This window comes from Cyphomyrmex costatus, unplaced genomic scaffold (genome assembly GCF_001594065.2).
Source record: "Cyphomyrmex costatus isolate MS0001 unplaced genomic scaffold, Ccosl1.0 scaffold102, whole genome shotgun sequence".
NCBI classification, from domain to species: domain Eukaryota; kingdom Metazoa; phylum Arthropoda; class Insecta; order Hymenoptera; family Formicidae; genus Cyphomyrmex; species Cyphomyrmex costatus.
Genome location: NW_017274977.1, coordinates 1,026,028 through 1,046,758, shown reverse-complemented (window position 1 = coordinate 1,046,758; position 20,731 = coordinate 1,026,028). Strand labels below are relative to the sequence as shown.

Sequence of the window (20,731 nt, the reverse complement as noted above, 5' to 3'; positions counted from 1 at the left end):
TTCAACAATAATCGAATAAACTTCATAAAACTTATTTTTAGACTCTCAAGATTTTGTCTACACTGAAAGAAATGAGTAATTTAGATGCATGGTAAAATATGGCATAACATTTTTAATTGGCTGCTGCAGCAAATTAAAAAAATGCTGTGCCATATTCAGCCAATCTTTTTTTTTTCAGTGTGATAAAAAAATGAATACTTAGTTTGTTTTCTGCTATACATCGGTCAATATTTATTTACTAAAATATTGGCAGGTTCTCTTGTATGATTTAGCGAGCACGAAATCTTTGTTGCGATCGGCGTCGCGTGAAGGCAGAAGGTCGACTCGCATCGTTCTCTCGCCTCGAGGAGGATTCCACCGCGGAGGGAAAGAGAGACCGAGTTCCTCTCTCGTCGGAGCGGAGAGAACGGCTGGGAGAGGCCCGGTGCACACGAGTGGGCCGTTGTGCGAGACTAATATCACTTGGCCAGCACGAGCCTTTCCTCAGTCTTTCACGTTCCGAGCGACCGGTCGCATACCCAACCGCAAAACAGTCGTGAAGTTTCGTTCGCCGGCGCGGGTACACTCGCGTCTCCGTGCCTTCTCCGGTCCGCCGCGAAGCGAATCGACTCAATTACGATGCGTCCGCGATCTTAGGCTCTCCCCTTGGTGCCAACACGGAGGCGCAAGTCACGAGAAGGAAGAGGGTAGAAGTGGACGAGCGGAGGAGATAAGGGATATATAATATGAGGCTCCTCTGCGTGGCGATTGCCATCGTGAGTGCAGCGTTTCTCTTGACAATCGTCTCGGGTGAGTTTCGTCACTTGAACATTCGGGTCGCTTTCAAGCGACCCTGCAGGAACGTTGCTTCCAACGTTCGCCAACGTTATAAAAGATAAAAAGGAATAAGAAAGCTTGGGACAAAATCAATAAAGCTTCGTTTTCTCTTTTAAACCAGCATTTGATTCTTTTTTTAAATTCTTACTAGAAACTCTTCAATAAACACAATTGTATTATACAATATCTAAAATAAGATATGACTGTGATACACAGTCGATATCTATCAGTCTGCTGAAAAATAGCGGCACCAATCAAAATTGGAGTTATTTCGTGACTCTTATTAGAGGGTTTCTATAATTCTTATTAGTCTCATCTTCACTCGTTCAGATTGGTCTACGCGTAATTTCCTTGAGCGTTGAATTATTACAAGAGTGAACGGGCGTCGAAGACGCTCCACGAAGGTCGTAGATGCTCTCCGCGTTCTCTAATTAAACGCGCGTAAACCGTAGACCGATTCACAGACGATGCGTTTTCGTCGGATGAACTTAATTTGCCCCCATCCGCCGCACCGTTCGAGCAAACCGCGCCGATACCTACTTCCCTTCCGGACTACCCTTTGACTATTTGCGTAGTATAATTAACGCCGCGCCACGAAGACGCTAAAGAGAGAAGGAGTTCTCCACGGGCGATTTATCAGGTTAAACAAGATAGTGCCAACTCTCCTTCTAAAGAACGATTCCAGTTACAGATCGTGACGATGCTCGGAACAGCTTTTTACTTCAACGGCACATTTAAACTGTAGTGATTTAATTTCTCAATATAATACATTACTTCTATGTAATAGAATGTGAATAAAAGCAATCATTCTCTTTGTAAAAATATGTTTTTATAGCTGTTTGATACATTCCGAGATAATTTATCACCTCTGTTAAAAATTAATGACTGTGTTCAGCAGAGAAAGCAGTTTTGCAACTGTTGTACAATAAAATTCTTTGATATGATTGGTTTATACATTTAGATGCAGTGAGATACTAAGGGGCAAGTCCAATCATGTTAAAGAAATTTACAATGATTGCAAAGCTGCTTTTTTGCCGGCTGCAGTCAATATTTACAACAATTTGCTGCTATTATGTTAATAACAAGTAAATCTATCGTCCTAGCAAATAAAATCTTACACTCTTGAATAAGAGTGACAAATTTCCATTCTTTTAAAGTACGATTTTAATTTTTTGGAGTAAAATTCATTCCGAAAAAGTAAGACTACCTTTGGAGTGAATCTCACTTCAAAAGAGTGAAATCTCACCCTGCAAAAAAAAAAAAGAGTACAAATGTGCCACTCAAAAGTGCTATTCAAAAGTGGCAGTATTTCTATTCTTTTGGAGTGAAATTTCACTCCAAGAAATTTATGGAGATATCATTTCAAATAGTGATACTTTCAAATCATCTCTCATGTAAGAATTGAAAAAGAACTAAGAAAGATTCTTTTCAATTTGTCACTTTTAGAGACTCGTTCGTGTTAAGTCATCCCGCATTTCCAACACGATCCGAATTCACTGCACGAACAAGTCAGAAAGGCGATAGTTTTGTAACGATAGTTGACTCATCCCAAGGGATATCTAGAGCGATAATCGATGATAAACAAAGAAGATTCAATAGGTGATGCGATGGAAACTCGAGTCGCATACAAGAGCATCGCTGGTCACGATCTTTTCGTCGCTTTTATTTCCGTCGTTCGCGACGGAAATGTTCGTGGACATCGCACAGCTCCCTCTTCTCCTCTCTGCCGTTCCTCGATCTATCTATTTATTTATCTACGTGCTCATTCTATCCTCGATGGCCAAGTATAATGGACAATAAAACGTTTCATGCGATAAAAAGTAATAACCGCACGCGGACGCGCGTGTCGCAAAAAGTCGGCTGGTTAGCGGAAGGTAATGCGTACTTTTTACGCTTTCCTCCCCTCCCCCCCTCGTTATTCTTTCTCTCTCTTTCTCTCGTCTCCCCCTACCCTCCTCCCGACTCGCCCTCTTTATTTTTATCATCCCTTGGGTATGACATCGATCGAACGACCAACGCAAAAGGACGCAGCAAGAGAAAAAAAAAAGGGGAAAAGCTGCCCCGCGTGGAGACTAAGACCGGAACACGTCAACGGGATGGGAAAGAATGGAAGTAACACGGCGGGTTTTTTCTGAAAACAAACCCCCATCGGACATCGTCTCAATTACCGCTCGAACATCCCTCTCCAAGGTGGATTCCAGAGAAAGAATTCTCTCCGAGTTCCACGAGCGGGTCGTCGTGGATCCGCTTGTATGACAAAACCCAATGACGACGACGACAACGACGAAGCTTGCGATATGTCGACGAAAGTCGAACGAAATGGGAGAAATTAATAGTAAAGCGATGGCTGTCGTCACTGTCATTAGTTCGATCATTCGAGTATTCAAGCTCATTTGACATCAAACAGTATAAATGAAGGAAAATTTTAAGATATTTAGTAATTAATATTATTTCTTTTTACCGGTTGTTTTAACAGTGTAAGAAAAATTTTCAATTTTCTTTCATCTACAATGTTTGACATCAAAGGAGCAAAGCTTAGGTACTCGAATGATCGAATTGATGACAGCCATCGCTCTACTATTAATTTTTCCCATTTCGTTCAACTTTCGTTGAGATATCGCAAGCTTTGTCGTCGTCGTTGTTGGGTTCCGTCATACACACGGATCCAGTAAAGAGACTTGCTAGCTTCAATTTAATTATATCTATATTTATTTGACCATCGCTATTTACGAGTCCCCTGCATGTAGCAGCTTCTGCGGAAAAACCTGAAAGATCCATCTGTGATTGATTTGAAAGGCGTTCCACCTCGAGCTGTTTACTCGGACGATCTAGATAGAGAGAAACATCGTTCAAGGATCTCCCAGCCTCTCAACCTCGTTCTTTTCAAGGATGGTTAGAGTAGATTCGTCTCTGTGTATTTACGTGCACGAGGATCGTGAAAGAGGAAAAGGGATAATAATTAATCGAATCACGTATCAGCGGATTGCGAGAAACGATTTTCGACCGTTGATGACATCCACTCGTTTTTACAAATTTCTCGAGATGGCAATTGTTACAGACTTTGTAATAAGAGTCAACGGGATGAGAAAGAATGGAAGTGACACGGTGGGTTTTTTCTGAAAACAAATCCCCATCGGACATCTGGCTAAAGTAGATCAGTCTCTTTATTAATCTTCCATTTATGATTCATTCGATACACACAAAGAAATTGCTGTACGCAAGTACTAATTACTTGTTTCAAGTAATTCAAAAGTTTCATAAATCTATCATAAGTTCATCATAATTAATTAATTCAAAATACATTCTGAATATATATAATTTAATATGTCAATCAAGATTATTAAATTAAAATTCGATTTGCTTATTGTACAAATTCTTCTTCAATCAATTTTACAATTTTCTTAAAAAAAATTTATTTTAAGTATACAATGAGTTTTTCTAGAATTTGTAATCGACAGATATATTTTTTATTGAAGATAATTGTTACTTAAAAAAAAAAAAAGAAAATAAATTGAATAATCACTTTTTTTTTAGCAATAGAATCTAGAATATTTTTCTGTGTACATTGCACTTGGAAAGCTTCGTACAGTTTTGAAAGAAACAGCAAAAAAAAATAAAATTAATAGATAGCTACGTAAGAAATCTATTAACTCTTTATACCTGCTATTTTTGATCCGCAAACTTTTATTATAGAATTTCCAGCTACCGCATTATCGTCGTATAATCTGCATTCTCGCTCAACGCGCGTTCTAGCGTGTCGCCATGAAGCGCGACTTTTGAGCCTTACCGGTCGAATAAAAATCGCTCCAAATGCCCGACGTACCATAAACCGTGGCGTTAAAAACATGTGCGACGTAACACGTGCGGCTGAATTTTTCCCCAGCGCGCGCGACAAGGAATATCCCATCCATCCTGCCGCTCGCGTCGCTTCGTTTGACAAAAATGCGAATTGCGTTCTCGCGCAAAACTCCGATTAACTCCGCGCGGAAACGTTCACCAATCGTACACCAAGCGCACCATTGCAATTTGCATTGTTTTCTTTGTACCCTTCGCGATAATAATGCTCGCGATTGCGCAAGATATTGTGCTGTTCTGGCGCTCGGAATTTCTGTGAAACAATCAAAAATCCGCAAAGCGACGACAGCTTTTCCTATATACCTATTGACTGTATAGTATTATTTACTAAAAGACTTAATATTTTCTAATAAACGTAATTTGCGTGCTTTAAAAAAAAGAGATTCGTTAGAATAAACAAATAATATTTAGCTGTAGCGCAAATTTCGTTATTTATTATACGAACAGTAAAAATATTTGTTAAACCAACTTCATTTGCTGAATAGCTTGTTAGACCCGTAAATCATTTTGCTCTAAATTTACTCCAATTTTTTCCATTTTTATACTTTAATCTTGCTTTTCCCCATGTCGATATTCTACCAGCGATAATTTTGTTGTATAGCATTTGTTACTGGCGGATAAATTTTGTTTTAGCAAATTAACACGTATATCTGCAAACAAATTCATTCGATTAATTTTTTCTACTTTTCCAGCAAAACAGATCTTATCGTATAACATCAATCGATTGGTCGTCACAGCAAGATTTAGTCTCATAGCTCTTTTATTACAGTATAGTATTATATACACTGAAGCAATGATTTTGTCGCGATAGCTGAAAAAAAGGCATAGCATTTTTAATTAGTTGCAGCAGCCAATTTTCGGTTACAGTAGCTAACTTTTAGTTATAGCAGCCATTGCTTGCGGATGGCTAACGTGACCAAAAATTGAACGCTGTAGCGAATTATTGTAAAAAATGCTATGCCATATTTTACCATCTAAATTACTGCATCAGTCAATCTTCTCTTTCAGTGTAAATTATTTTTTCCCATGTGGGATCTACGGAGTCCTCGTCCTCCAACATTACTCCAAGTTACAAATCACTTGGCTATTTATTACAAATCTGCCGCTATAATAATCGCGCCGATTCGCATAACGCTCTCTCGTGCGAGATTCATATAGTGAAAACGTAATGTCTTCCGCCACGTGCGAAATGCCTGCTGACGATAATGAATAGGTGCATATCACGCATGAAGAATAATGTATCACTCGGCGAATGCACCGGTGCACACATTTTCGCATGTATAAATTGTTCACCCGCGACCGTCGCGTCTGCCCAATTTCGACGTACGATCTCACGTAGTGCACTCAAGGATTTTTCTGGAATGGCTCCGGGTAAAAATGTCGCATCTAGAATTCGCTACGATTTCTCGAACATAAAATTTCACGGCGCCGCGCGCCTCGTGATAGAATCCGACTTACAGATCCTCGAAGTCGAGATGACTCACCGCGACGGCGATCAATTACGTTGCGACATCGCGACGGCGACAATAGGGCCCCGTAATCCGGGCATGTAAACGCGCGTGTACTAATTACGACTTGCGGGCTCGCTCTCGCTCGCTCGCTCTCGCTTGCGCCACACTGCAGTCGCGAGATCGTGCATGAACAATCAAGCCGCGGGGAAACCCGCGGTCGTGAGTCGAGTTATGAATTAAGTTCCCTCCCCGCGTGCTTCGTACAGCGCGCGTTTCAGGTGGGAAAAGACGGGCGCCTTGCGAAAGCTCTCTATTCGCGTGTCCACGAGAGCTCGACATCGCAAGAGCTTCACCGTGGCATTGATGCACACATTCACGGCGATAACAAAAATATATACAAATACAAAGTGATCGTCTTTGTGCGCTTTTCTGTTATGTGCTTCTCTCGTTGTACGGTTCTCTGGAAGAAAAGAAATAAGAGAAATCTTGACCCCCCACCGGTTCGTTCACTGAGAGAAAAATTTGTAGTATTTGCGAATATAATTCAACTATAATATATAATCATTTCTAGACCAACCATGTAAAGTATGGTTGGTCCAAAAAATGACTGTGGCAGTTAAATATTAAAGTAAATGCAATCATTTTAAATAATATTTATATATAATAATATAGCTATGTAATTACAGTCATTTTTTTCAGTTACCAACTATATATAATATTTGTTGACGAAATTGTATGATTATTATTATTAACATTACAACAGTAATAATTATAATATGTAATATATGTAATAATAAAAAATAAAAGTCGTAAATACAAAAAATAATTTTCTCTCAGTGCCCACAATCTGGGTTTTCAAATTTTATATATAAATATAATATAGACTTTTTTATATATTGTTCCACAAATTATAAAAATATATATATATTTATAATAAAAAAATTCTTACATATCTATGAAAGCTTTAACAACGAATTTTTCATACAAAAAAATTTCAGATCATATTTGACTGTATTTTTAAAATTCAATGTCACCCTTGCAGAACTCTAATATTGAAGGACAGTAATTAATTACTTACTTTAAGTATTAAAGGCCAATATTAGATTTTTATAAAGGCAGCAGAGGATTAAGTTTATTTCGATGAAGCGGGGCAGTCCTCTTGTGCGTAAAACGCACAGGAAACAAACGTGGAACTAACGAGCGAAGATCTCTCGCTCTGCCTCCTCCCCGCGCGCGAATTTTCATTACAGTAACACGGTAACGGTGTTATTAACGGTACGGTAAAAAGAATGCGCTGCAATTATATCTCCCAGGATCTCTCCGTCCATCCGTCCGTCGGTGCTACCAAAGAGAAATCTATTTCCATTACAGTCCTACCGCGTGCGCATACATATTTCATCTCTTCACGACGAGTCTTTGAGAGAGGTATACACACATACACACACATATATACATAAAACGATCGATGACGCCGTTGCAAATATTATTTTATGGGCGTCGACCAGGCGCGCGCAATAGCGAGCGGCTCTCCAGAGGTGTCGATTCGCGAGATCGATGCCGGGCTCGTGATTGCTGTCGAAATCAGTTAGAGAAGTTATTCATTTCGCGCGGCTGCGCGCCTAATAAACATATTCACGACGACTTGCCTGGCCACGATTGTGAATATGAATAAGCGACTCGTCGCACGGCGCGTATTATTCATGATAATTATTAGCAATAATTAATTTGTAATCATAATAGATAATATATGGAGCTTTCATTATTACCATCAATATATGACTAATTCAGAATTTATAATTGTCAACTTTTTCGGGGTCGACACGCGCATTCGCGTCACGCCTTCTCCACCGGCAGTGCGCAGTGGTGGATCGATTAATTGAAATCAGCGACAACAATGACGGACGGCGATGAATCTACAACGAGATAAAGACGGAGAATTTCGGAAACGTCTCGTCGCGAAGATTAGCGCCGTGCTCAAAGAAGTAATCTACGATTTGTTACGCCCTCGTTGTTTGTAATCCGGCGTTTTGTTCAGCCGGAGAGAGAGAGAGAGATACGAGACGGTTCGTTTAAATCCTGCTTATACGTACCGCGGAGATTGCTGGGGCTCCTCTCTAAAGTTGAGAGGCGCGAACCTCCAGAGACGGAGGCAGCAATTTATAAACGTGGAATAAACGGAGTTGGTTGAAAACAATCGGTTTTTTATCGCTAAAATTACAAGCTCATCGATAAAACTTTCATGAACGTTCGATAGTAACGAAGATCAGCATAAATGCAAAGAATATAGCATTTGCTTCTCCAAAATCTGGAGTGAGAAACATAAAATTGAATGAAAATCATCAAATGTGTATCGATTCCATGTGTTAATTAATTAATTAATTATAATAAAGTCTAGGCTCATAAACGCGGAAAAAATGAATTTTTTTGAAATATCTAAAAATTTTTTAGACCGTAATTATCAAAATAATTATGCATAACGCTTCAACTGTTTTGAAGGCTGCAAAAAGTTTCAACATTCTAGCAAACAGTTTGTTTTACATAATTATTTTAATCGTCTAAAATTATTTTCAGATCTGTATCTCATTAACTTTTTAGATACTGCAGCAAAAAACTGTTTTTCCATATAAGAAAATTCTCGAAGGCTAACTATTTAATGTAAGTATTTTAATAAATTTTGTGTGGAGAGATATAAATTTTTGTCTCCCCTCTGATTGAAATTCTAAATAATACACCCATAGAGATCGAGGTACAGATTTTAATCGTATATCGACATCACTGTCATTGCCGTACGAGGTTTTATGGTACAAGGGTGAGAGAATGGTTCTTTTTTAACGCGAGATTGAAACGCGCTCGCTTTTATTTTTTGTGTTTTTGAACATCCTGTATTACATCTACCAGGGACACGCACATTGTTTCGTGGGACGTTTGTCGCAGCAAAGCAGTGACGTTTTATCTTCCAAAACAATCGCCGAGGGTGGATTGGGAAAATATATCATGCTGAAAATCCCGCGAAAGCCTGGCCTCCGTGAGGTGACGGCCAGAACGGAGAGTTCTCTCTCCTCTCTTCTACATCTAGCCTCAGCCCGCGTCCGATCTCGGTTGACGGTCACGTAATCTCGTCGTCTTCGTCGAGCAAATCTCTGTGCCGGGTCCGTCAATGACCCTGGCCTGTATCGTCGCGCAGTATCGGAAATTTGCATTGAAAAATATCGCTCGTTCTCACGAAGGTCGCCCGTTCTGGAAAATCAGGTTTGCACGACGGCGAAGAGCGTCACGCATTAACGAATTCGCGAAAGTGTCCGGGTCGCCATAGAGGAAACTTGTCCGAGTGCATATCGAGTGAGGAAAATTACGTGCGCATAATAGCGAGAAGGAACATAGAAACGAAAGTAACAACGTGTGTACGTAGTAGACTAAGCACTCTCGTGTTTTTCAGTGACAGGGAACAAAGCCGGAAATTGACAGTTTAGATAGCTTGAACATCTGTGTTATCTAACTCTATTTCACACCTGCGAGCAGTGTTATCGGGTTTGTTCAAAAGTTATCATATATTGCGGTTTCAATATTTCTTTGTATTTTCCTCTTAAAAATTCTCCTGCACACTTTTTGCACTCCCAAAAAAAATCCCCCGGTGAAAAGAAAATCCTTCACCTGGCAACAAAGTGTCAAGAGCATTTCTTTCTCTCTCTTTCTTTCTCAAGGTAGAAAGAGACGCAATGGATGCACGACACCCTGTTAAACTGCCATTTTCCGGCTTCAAGTTACGGACAGAATGCTTGCGATCTACGTTTATAGGTATGTCGTTGAACAAAAGCAACGGCGAGTGAATCGGTGGAGGGCACAGCTCTCGAATCGCACGAGAAACCGTAACGATCACTCTCGAGAGGCGAGCTCGTGGAGCGCCCGATCGCGAGAGGGTCCCGCCCGAGTCACGATTTTCATAGAGCTGTTACGGATAAAGGCGAGCATAACGCCGTGTAACCCGTGCGGCGAGCCTTGCTCTTTTTCTCCTCCCCTTTTTTTTTTTTCAATTCTGTCTCGCGCAACTGCCGTAGCCTAGATACCGGATAGGGAGCGGGCCGGGACAACGCGCCGTTTTCCAGATCTCAGGGACCGTCGCGCGCGCGCGCCACCGATGAACGCGCGCTTTAGCGTCGTAACGGAGCTCGCGATCACGCGTTGTACTCGGTGAAAGGAAAAATGCATTATTTCCCCACCCACGTGACGGCGGGCGGCATATTTTTCTGATTGCATCAAGAGGTTACGTGTAATCGCGTGTACTGCGTCGCGCGGCGTATGATGCACTTCCAGTGGAAAAAGACAGAGAGACATAAAAAGAAGAGGAACGAAGAAATGCATTCGTTCCAGCTGCCCATGTTTGAGTTTTCAATAATTAAAATTGACTAACTTGTAAGTCAACTGTAATGGCAATGTTATCAATTTCCGACACACATGGACTTTGGATTTCATTCTCGATTGCATTGATTTTTACTTAATCTATAAAACTATAGTAAACAATCGTACTTCTCAAATATGGAATTTGAAAGATTGCTTTTGGAGAATTTATTCTGTTTTGAAGACGAGTGTTTGAACGATTCTCTTCTCGCTGAGGATGAAAATTAGATAAAACGTCCGAATTTGCGTACCGATATTTTAATATACTTAATATTTTAATCATAACACTGTATCGCAATTATTTTATTCACTCTTATTTGCTCGTAGTTGTAATTTTATTGTTTAAAGATAGAATCCACACAATGCTCGATTTCTTGACTAATAAGCACATGGTATGCATGATACTATATTTGCTTTGGTGCACGTAGTTTGATAATTATGAAATTAATACAATTGTTTCTCTATTTTTGAAGATGCTGTTAATCGTCTGTTCGATCACGTGCTTAATTTTTAATCTTTTGATTGGCGCATGCAAGGAAACAAGCTGTGAAGCAATGCATAATAAACATAGGAATTATGCATATCATGCTGCGCTCAATGCATAAACGTATTCTAGCATGCGTCAGAGCAGGCATGCATATGTCTATCATTCAAGAAATCGAGTTAACCCTGCATCTGAAATCCTGGGTCTTTTTTCGTACGAGAGAAATTTCACTCTCAAATTTCCTCGAAATAAAGGAAGACAGAGTCCGGTTTCAACTCCTAAAAAATAATCGAGAAAACTATCTGGTAATAAGTCTGTCACATTACTTACACTTTTTGCATTTAGAATACTCGCCTCTTCTCTTTTCAACGCCTAAATGTATGTCCTTTCATTTTAAGTATAAAAATTTTTGGAAATTTCATGGAAGCAATGCGCAAAAATAAATCTAAAATGTAATACTTCCTAAATTGTTCCGAGTGGAATTCACTTTAAAGTAAAATTTTCACTTTTAGAGTGAAAGTGTCAACTCAAAAGAATTTAGAGAATTTATTATTTACATGTCGGCATTGCCTAAAATCCTCAAAAATTGTTTACACTTAAAATAAGATAGTATACTCGGACGGTGAAAAATAGCAAGCTTGAAGAAAAGTGATAAAATATTCACTCGTTAAAAGTAAGATTTTATTCTAAAGAATTAAGAGGAAGAATAGAGATGTTAAAAAGATAAAGATGTTGAACTTTGAATTTTCCCACATTTCTTGAAAGCGTAGAACAGTAAAAAAAACTTGAGCTGAATAAAAAAGACTCAGCTTGCAGACGGAGGGAGTAAAAATATGATTGCAGGCGGAGGATTAAGAGCAATCACGACGGGTTTATACGAGCATTAAGGAACGAAGTCTATCTCGACCGTTCGCTCAACCATCTAACTTGGTCCTTCAACCGACCGACCCCACGACCGCTTTTATTAATCTGTCTATCGCTCCAGATTAATCAGAGCAGTTCGAAGAACACTCGAGTAACTGACGCAATTACAAATTACAAGGTTTCGGATAAGCAGGATTTATAGGCGCGCAGGTCAATTTTCGCCTTCTGGATTCTATATCCGGCTCTCTAACAGAATTTTGAACGTTACACGAACGTTATATTAACCACCTTTCTGCGTTCCACGAGTCAACTAACGACTCGCTCGCTCTCTCATTGTTCATTGTTTTACAACGTTATTCGCCACGATCGCATCTACGCAATTTTCCTTTCATCTCTCTCTCCCCCCCCCCCCCCCTCCTTCCTCGCCTCTCTCCTTCTCGTCTGACTTTGCTGCTCTTTACTCATTCAAGAGGGTCAAATGAAATAACGCTAAGTTATTACAGAAATAACGCAACGGGGTTTAATTAGCGGAGCGCCATTCTAATTATGGAAAATTATATTCATCAATGAACGGGACAGACACGTTTTTACTGTCTCTCGTTTAGTCGTTCTTCTCTCAATAGCGGATGGCGATTTTTACGAGTGAGTGCGAAATGCTTCAATTCATCAGTAATTACCTTCTTCTTCTACTTCCCGGTATCTCTTGTGACATAACTCTTAGAAACAAGCGTTAATGAAGATGATTAAAGGCTGATTTTACAGAAACGAAGAAGACAGGATTCGTTTGTCAGCCTGCGAAAGTTTGTCACGGGGACGCATTTTCGATCCTCCTCCTCGTTATCCTGGATACGTTACAAGTTTCCTTGCTCACCATGCCTCGAGGAAGTTTCGGCGTAACACAATTCCCGATTCAATTATTCGCTCGCGTCTCGCAGACACGCCACACGGATCCTCGCGGAAGGATTGACAATGTGAGCAGGCAATGATCCACGGAGATCGATATCCGACCCAGGCGAAGAGTTACGGGGATTTAATTTCGCATTCGCGGCTAACGCGACGCGAGAGCACGTCGACGTCACTTTACACGACATGTCCCCGTACAGAGGAGGGATTAACACATAGAGAAGCCAGCTCTTTAACTCACTTTCAAGCCCTGCAGGCTTTGAAGCCGTGTCCTACCCTCCCTTCTCCTCTCCATTCCATTTTCTCGTCCATCCATCAGGGTACATGTCTTTATTCCCTTCTTTTCCGTGACTCTTCTCTCCGGGACACCTGCGCTACTTGTTCTTTCCTCCCGCTTCTGGTATTCTTTCGTTTCCCTCTTTCGGCTCTCCTTCTTCTCGCTTCCTTCTCTACTCTTAATCCTATCCCGTCTCATAGCTACGACGCTACGGACTCTGACAAATTTCACAAGAGACACGACCGTCCTCGTGACGGCGCCAGAGATGATCCAAACGAGATTATTCACCATGAACGCGCACTCGCCAAATTATCCACGGAATCACGCGAGTCATCCTCATCGTCGTGTCGTCCTCCAGATTTACGATTTTTCCTCATTTTTAACTCGCAAAACTTTCTTCGCTGTGAAAGATAATAATTGCTTGACCGATTGAGAGAAAACAGCGATACGCGGACACCGCATCCCACCAGATAAATCGTAGCAGTCAGGCACCCTGGGGATCGTTTAATTCTCCAACGCGTCGAACTTTCAAACTTGCGACGCGTTACTCCTGGTAAGACAAGTGTTTTCGGTGTCAAGCTGCCTCTGTGCGATGATGTTGCAACTCTCGGATTATCAAGACAACCGGGGGAGTACATTCTGTTCATAAGTAATCCGATTAAGGCCACACTCTCTCAGGTAGTCCACCTTCCGCAGATGTTCTTATTAATCCTATAAAACCGAAGTACGTGTAACGAGCGTGCAAACTCGGGGAAATTAATATTGCTGACGAGGGTACGCGATAAATCAACTTTTACGACAAAACTCAAATAAACGTAGAGGGCGAACTTTAGATTAAAACTTGCGTAACTGTGAATATCGTTCTTGAGATGTCTTTCTCTCCTTCTCTCTTGTCATATCTCATGTCACTTCATCACAGCACATTGTTCATAATTCTTATTACTCGTGTGATTATATGTTTTTCAGCACTTGAGAGGAGAATATCTCGAGACGTTCAATAAATGATAATTATTCTCTCTTTCTCTCCCTCCCTTTCTCTCTTACCCTTTAGGAATGTTAATCAATTTTTTTCTTCGACTAATTAAATACATAGCCTCGGTGGATTATCTTGTCCTCGCGGAGTATATAAAAGAACCCAGCGACGATATACTGTCGCAATAATAAATCGCCAAGCAAAGAGCTTTCCATCGTCTCGACGTTCCCGAATGTATTAAATTAAAGAAGAGACCGGTATAACGAAGATGTTGTCCTTGCACACGCGATCTGCCCATCCTCGGACACATCTCGCGCCGCGACTATTATTAACTGCGAGTGAATCGCACCGCAACGTTCGAAAATCTGTCTGCTCTTTTACTCGTCGTTGAAAATTGACCGTTGACGAAACTTCGCGATACGATCGTCGAGGCCTTGAACCGAATGCGGCACCCGTGATACCTGGCCGAGAAAGGCCTGATTACTATCGACGGGCGAGCGATCGGCCACGCTTATTGTCGGCCGATGGGAATATCTCCGCCTGGTTCCGGCAATATTCCGCGCAGATATCGCTGCTATAAAGAGTTATAAACACCTAGACCGGGTCAGATTACTAAATAGAGCGTGCAAATCGCCGAGTCGGCCACGAAACTGCGTAGAAACCGCGTTGAACGACTTTTCCTGTCGAGCGAAAAGTCGCTAATTTCTTGCAAGAGTTGTGACGTAATAAAAATTACTAAATTCAGAGCAGTTCAAGATCAAAGCACACTGAGGGAAAAGTGTTTGGTATTTGTGCCATAATGTTAGTGATGACAGTCGTATGTGTACAGTTATCTCGACATGAAGAAATTGTACTATAAATTATTACGATAAAATATCAAAATGTAAATAATAAATAAAATAAACATTTTTGTTGAGTATAAATAATCGCAACTATAGTTAATATAATCATTTAATTAATTAATTAAAAAAAAAATCGATTTATTATTTATATGATAATAACTAAAAAATATATTAAGAAACAAGACTATCATTATTAGCTAGCACAATTGATTATGTTTGCATCTTAAAACAACTGTAAATATACAATTGTCCCCAAAAAGACTATAAATTAGTTAATATTAGTTGAATTATGATAGGTGCAATTATTTTTTTCTGTCAGAGTGCAGCAGGGTTAGATTTACTTCCGAGGTGCGAGACTTAATTGACACGTTTTATTTACTGCAACAAGCGCGATTAATTCAGCGATTATCTCAACGTTTCGCGCGGATATTCTTTCTTCAATTTTCCATGCATCATCGCGCGCGAATAATTAATTATTTAATACACGCGTTGGCGAGCCGGTGTCGCTGGGGCGTCTATTATTATTTCGCGAACGTGCTCAAAACAGAGGGGCACCAACGTATTGTGTCGTTAGCGGCCAATTACAGAGTTCGAGTATCGTTCGATAATATCCTTCGGCGGAGCGGAGCGTACATTATGCAGTTGCCGTACGGCTAGTAACTTGTAAGTAGTAACTGTCAAAGTTATAACGCGAAAATTACAATCCCCATGGTATGCGGCTGTATAGTCTATAATGCAGCGGCACGCAACGTGAGCGTATTAATTCGCGCCCACACGCGCTCGTGAGTTCCGCTGCGTAACATTGCCCACGCATTTTCATTCGCAGTCACGTTTTCTTGAGATATACCGTTGACGCCGTAAGTCTTGTACGGAATTTGTTACGCACATTTAACGATTATTATTTTAGCAAGAGCTCTTGCTAAACTCGCTGAAATCCCCTGCAATTTCTTTCTCAACTTCTTGATGCTATAACAGAACTTCTTCCCCATTTCTTATGTGACGCTCTTTAACATCTAAGATTTAAACACCTTTGGACGCACTCTGTGTGGCATGTGTCACGGTGAAGATGTCACTTTTCTTAACGATTTTAACGCCATTTTTTTCTCCCGAGCAAGAGTTCTCGTTCGCTTATCGAAGTTTCTTGTGATTTCTTCTTTAATTTCGTAACGCTGCCAACAGAATCTTTCCGATTCCTAATGTGATGTCTTTAACACATTAGATTCAATTAATTATTTTTGGACGCACTTTTTTTTATGTAGCATATGTCACGTTGATGTTAATTTCTTTTAACGTTATTCCTTTCTTTTCAGCAAGAATTCTTGTAAATTTGTCGAAATTTCTTGCAATTTCTTTCTTAATTTTTTAACGCTGCAACTCTTACACTGTAAGAATCTTTTAGATTCCTAGTATAATTCTTAACATCTGGATTTATGTTTTCGAACAGTTTGAACGTACTTTTTTTGGCACGTTGGAGACATCAGTTTCTTCCCTGATTTTTAACGTTGTTTTCTTCTTTTCTCGTGAACGTACAGACATTACGAAATTGATCGACCTTATCCTACGTGAGCCATGAAAGGAGTAATGCGTTGAAATCGATTAGGAATCGAGAAATCGTGAGATCGGGGCGTGCTGGTTATCCACGACTCACCTCGAACCGAGGAGACAGGCTTTAATGACTTCGAACGATCGACAGATCTCTCAGAACGATCCATTTCGCTGATCTGGATTGCGATATCTCGGTTGTTAACATGGGACAATCTTTCGATCCCTACCTACGCGTCTAATTAATAAAACTTTCTCTCGAGGTAGACGGTTGTCATCCGTCTTTTTTCTCCGTGCCCCTTTTTTTTTTTTTTTAGATCTACGGACGTCCGGAAAATTTTTTTGAAAGCTTCCGGAGTTTCAGAGAATCTTTTAAATATTTACTTTGATTTTTTTCCTGCATTACCTTGTATTAGTCCCGATTTACAATACCTAGTAAAGTCATAAGAAATGACCAATCGAATGAGGAGAATACTCGATTATTAATTGATCAATTTCTTACTTCTTGAATTAGCACTACTAATAAACAAGTAGATATAAAATAATTGACTGTTCTGATAAATTTTACTAACCTACGCTTATTTTTGTATGCATTCAGTGTTAGAATGCAAAATGTGCGAGGTACTTGACCTGCAAGTTTTAGTTAAAAAAATTTTGAGCTACACTATGTGTGTGTTACACATCAAAGCATCAGTGGTAAACATAACAAAATGTTTAACCCAATCTTAAACAAAATTTGTTATTTTTAACTTTTATACGTCAAAATGTAAATAACCATTTCTATGATCAGTTTCAAAGTTCATATTCATATATGTATATGTACTTAGTAAATAATAAACTTTTGAGTCTCAAATTTAATATTGTACAATACATTTTCTTCAGTTAAATTGTTCAACTCCATTGTTTCAGTTAAATTAACGACATATCGAGTAGAAGCAGCGACAAAACCTACAGAAGTAATACAAACTAACTCAAATTGTGTATAATTTAACGTTATAAATTTAACAGCGCATGTCGAAGGCAACACATTGATGAATTTACATCTTCGGTTTTCAACTGCACCTACGTTTCGCCTCGTTTTTATTCGCCATACAACTGCAGAATCGCTTTAAGAGCATGGCATACATGGCCGAAGCGTCAACGGACTTGTATTAGCCGTCGCATCGACGCATATCGAAAGTCGATAAACGAATTTCGCCAATCGAAAATTCCACGTTCAGGCACACACGCCCAACGTACAGCGACACCCAATCCACACGCCATCGTCCCTCCGCACACATATCCCCAGCGACTGCTTTTTCGTACTTCTTTCGACCGCGTGCGAGCGCGTGATTTCGACGTGTGGCGCAACATCCCCGATAAATATAAAGCGCCGTGCGATAAGCACGACAGCCAGGCAGAACCTCATGCGTTCGTCGAAATAACGTTAATTCCGGCACGAACCAGTCAGGCACGTGCAGCTGGGCGAGAGCTTTCGCGAATCGGCGTTTTCCGAGAAACGCGAAGGTGCAAACACACTTCTTTTCTGTCTCAATTTACTCCCCCTATTTTCCCTCCTTTCTCGGTCGCCGTCACTCCACCCAATTCTACGTCTATTTGGTACCATTTCCTTTCTCTCGCGATTTTTTATTTTACCGAATTTATAAGTGACGTAAGATAAGGGGATGACATTAAAAAAGAATTTAATCTTCTAGAGAGAACGCTATTAAACATCGAAGTAATAGTAATTCAATTTCTGAATTAAATAACATTTTGTTGTTTTTAACTTTCATGAGTGTGAAAATGTAAATCATTATCTCTTCTATAGTTAGTTTCGAAGTAAACAATTTCCATGTTAACATATGCATCTAGTAAACAATAAATAAAATCTAATAGATTGTCTTGAGTTAGATTATTTTTAACTTCATTATTTGACGACATAATGAAGAGGAGTGGCAATCAATCAAAATATTCAAAAAGAATTCAAATTGAGTATAATTTGATAATATGAATTTAACAGTGAAAGATCATTTTTATTGACCTATTTCTTTATCTGCAAGAGTCAATTTAAAAGTCTAGCGATTTAAGTATTTTAATCTTGTCCAATTAGTGCGAAGCCGAGAATCTTGGCTTAGACTCAACGGTGGGTGCAATTAGGGTAATCCGCGGGATATTAATGTTCTGCGAATCTCGTGGAGCTAACCTAAAATTGAGATTAGCAATTTAATATCGCAACGTTTCCGAATCTAGCACGAGAATCTTGGCCACGATACAACGGTAGCGCATTTTGAAACGCGCGCGGTTAAGATAATAACAACTTGTGAATCAAGCCGCTGAATACTGCGTAACGTTATATCCTGCTACATTAATCTATAATTCTGCCGAATTTAATCTATTATTTCATGCAGCGAAACCAGCGCGCGAGAACCGGTTTATTTCAGGTCACCTGCCTTTCCATGATACGCGAGCCCGATAAAAATAAACCGCGTCGAGAATGACGGATGATTAAATGTGACTCATTTTTACATCGACGCAACAAGGAAATACGAGCTAGGAGTAAACGGGTTAAATTGCGCAAGACAAGGTTGCTTATCGATGAATACCAGAAGTCTCGGCGCGCCTTTGTTTTCTCTCTCTACGTTACATTCGGCCAACTTCTATAATAATTTTAGAGACACCCGTTCCAGAAAATGAAAGAGAATTTAATGGAAATTAAAATTGAATTTTTTCTAAACAATATATGATACATAGAAATGTAAACAGTGAGCAAATCAACCTTTTGAATTTGCTACTCTTTATGTTACTGCCTTGTGTCTCTACTATGATTGGTCGATTCACTTAGTGCTTACATATTGCTGTCTTACAATTTTTGTCACAACTTTTATAGACTTTCTACAATCAGTCACTTTTATACCTAAGCTTTAAGTCTTAACCTATAAGACTGTGATTAATTAATTTTTTACGATTTAAGACATACAATTTAAGTAACAGCTTATTGTAGAAAGCTCACAGAAGCATAAACGTAAGACGTATAAGCGCGGTCAGCGAAATTAGCCAATCACAATGAAGATCATAAGGCAATGTGATCTTACATTCTTTACTGTGATTGGCTATTCGCTTATCACATAGTGAAGATAATAACGTCAATAATAGAAAGTCCATACTGTTTATTTGCTTACGTATTTGTTATGTCATAGTCTTAACAATTTACAATGCTGAGAAAATCTATAAAGCTCATGATTAATTTTAAATTACGCACTGAGAAAAAACTATTGCGAGACAAATGTTATTATGACGTTTGCTTCTTCGATATTTATTAGTTATGAAAAAATTTGATTATGATGAATCATACATTTTTGGAAGATATATTATATTTGATTATTATAAAAAATAAAATAGATAATTGTAAGATATAAAATAAATAATTGTAAAAAAGTGTGTGTTGTAAAATAGATGGTTTATTTGTTAGGAATAAAATTTTATTTTGCAGTATATATTTAAATAAAACTTTATGTCAGTATAAAATACATTTCTCACAAATAAATTTTTAAGTATCTTTTTGTTAGTGCAGTTTTTCAGTGTTGGCAGTGAATTTTGGAATATCTTTGTTTAATTCTTCCTTTTCAGTACAATGTCCTTAGTCTGTACTAAGTATAGTAGATGTAATGAAATCATTTTCACATGTCGTTTAAACCGGTATCTGCGTAGCGCGTTGCGGCATATCGAGATTCTTTGTTACATGATCATATTGATTGATGGTTGCAAGCGAACGAGGAAATAAAACATTGGAATGTTAAGAGAAGGCAATTTAAATTGGTTGGCGTGGCAAAAATACCGACGAGCGCAGTTCGGGGGAAAAGCTAGGGGAAAAAAATCTCATTTCAATGAAACGTCTGCGCTTCATACCAGTAAATGCAAAACGTCGTTGAACATAGTCAATATTGGCGCGTATATAGGGAACGCGCCGCATCGGCATAGCCGGAATATTTCCCGCCGATCGGTTTCTCATTCATCGCTTCGCTCGTCTCCGTGGAAAGTTGGTTGCGCCGATGCGTAATGCAGTCGATAAATTTCTTGGCAAGAATCCCCAATTTTAATGCTCGCTGGACGTATCGTTAATCTTTCGTCGTGTTTATCTGCAAAAGCATATTGTTACGGAGGAATGAATGAACATGTTTTCCTCGATCCTCTTTAGAGCATCTCGAAAACAGGCTCTGAAGATTTAAATCTTGCCATCACACATCGCTTCTCGATTATTACAGATTGAATGTCTATCAACCGAGATTGATGTCGAGTTTTTGTTGAATGTATGACGAATTGTTATAAATTACAATTAATTATCGTAGTTAA

General features: G+C 39.3%; 1 protein-coding gene across 1 annotated transcript in view; it reads left to right on the top strand.

The window, feature by feature from the left end:
* Positions 1-725: 725 nt before the first annotated feature.
* LOC108773021 (uncharacterized) overlaps positions 726-20,731 on the top strand; it is a 77,478-nt gene continuing 57,472 nt past the window's right edge. The window contains exon 1 of the mRNA XM_018538717.1: positions 726-789. Within this exon, the coding sequence (XP_018394219.1) occupies positions 726-789 (64 nt within the window). The remainder of the gene's footprint in view (positions 790-20,731) is intronic.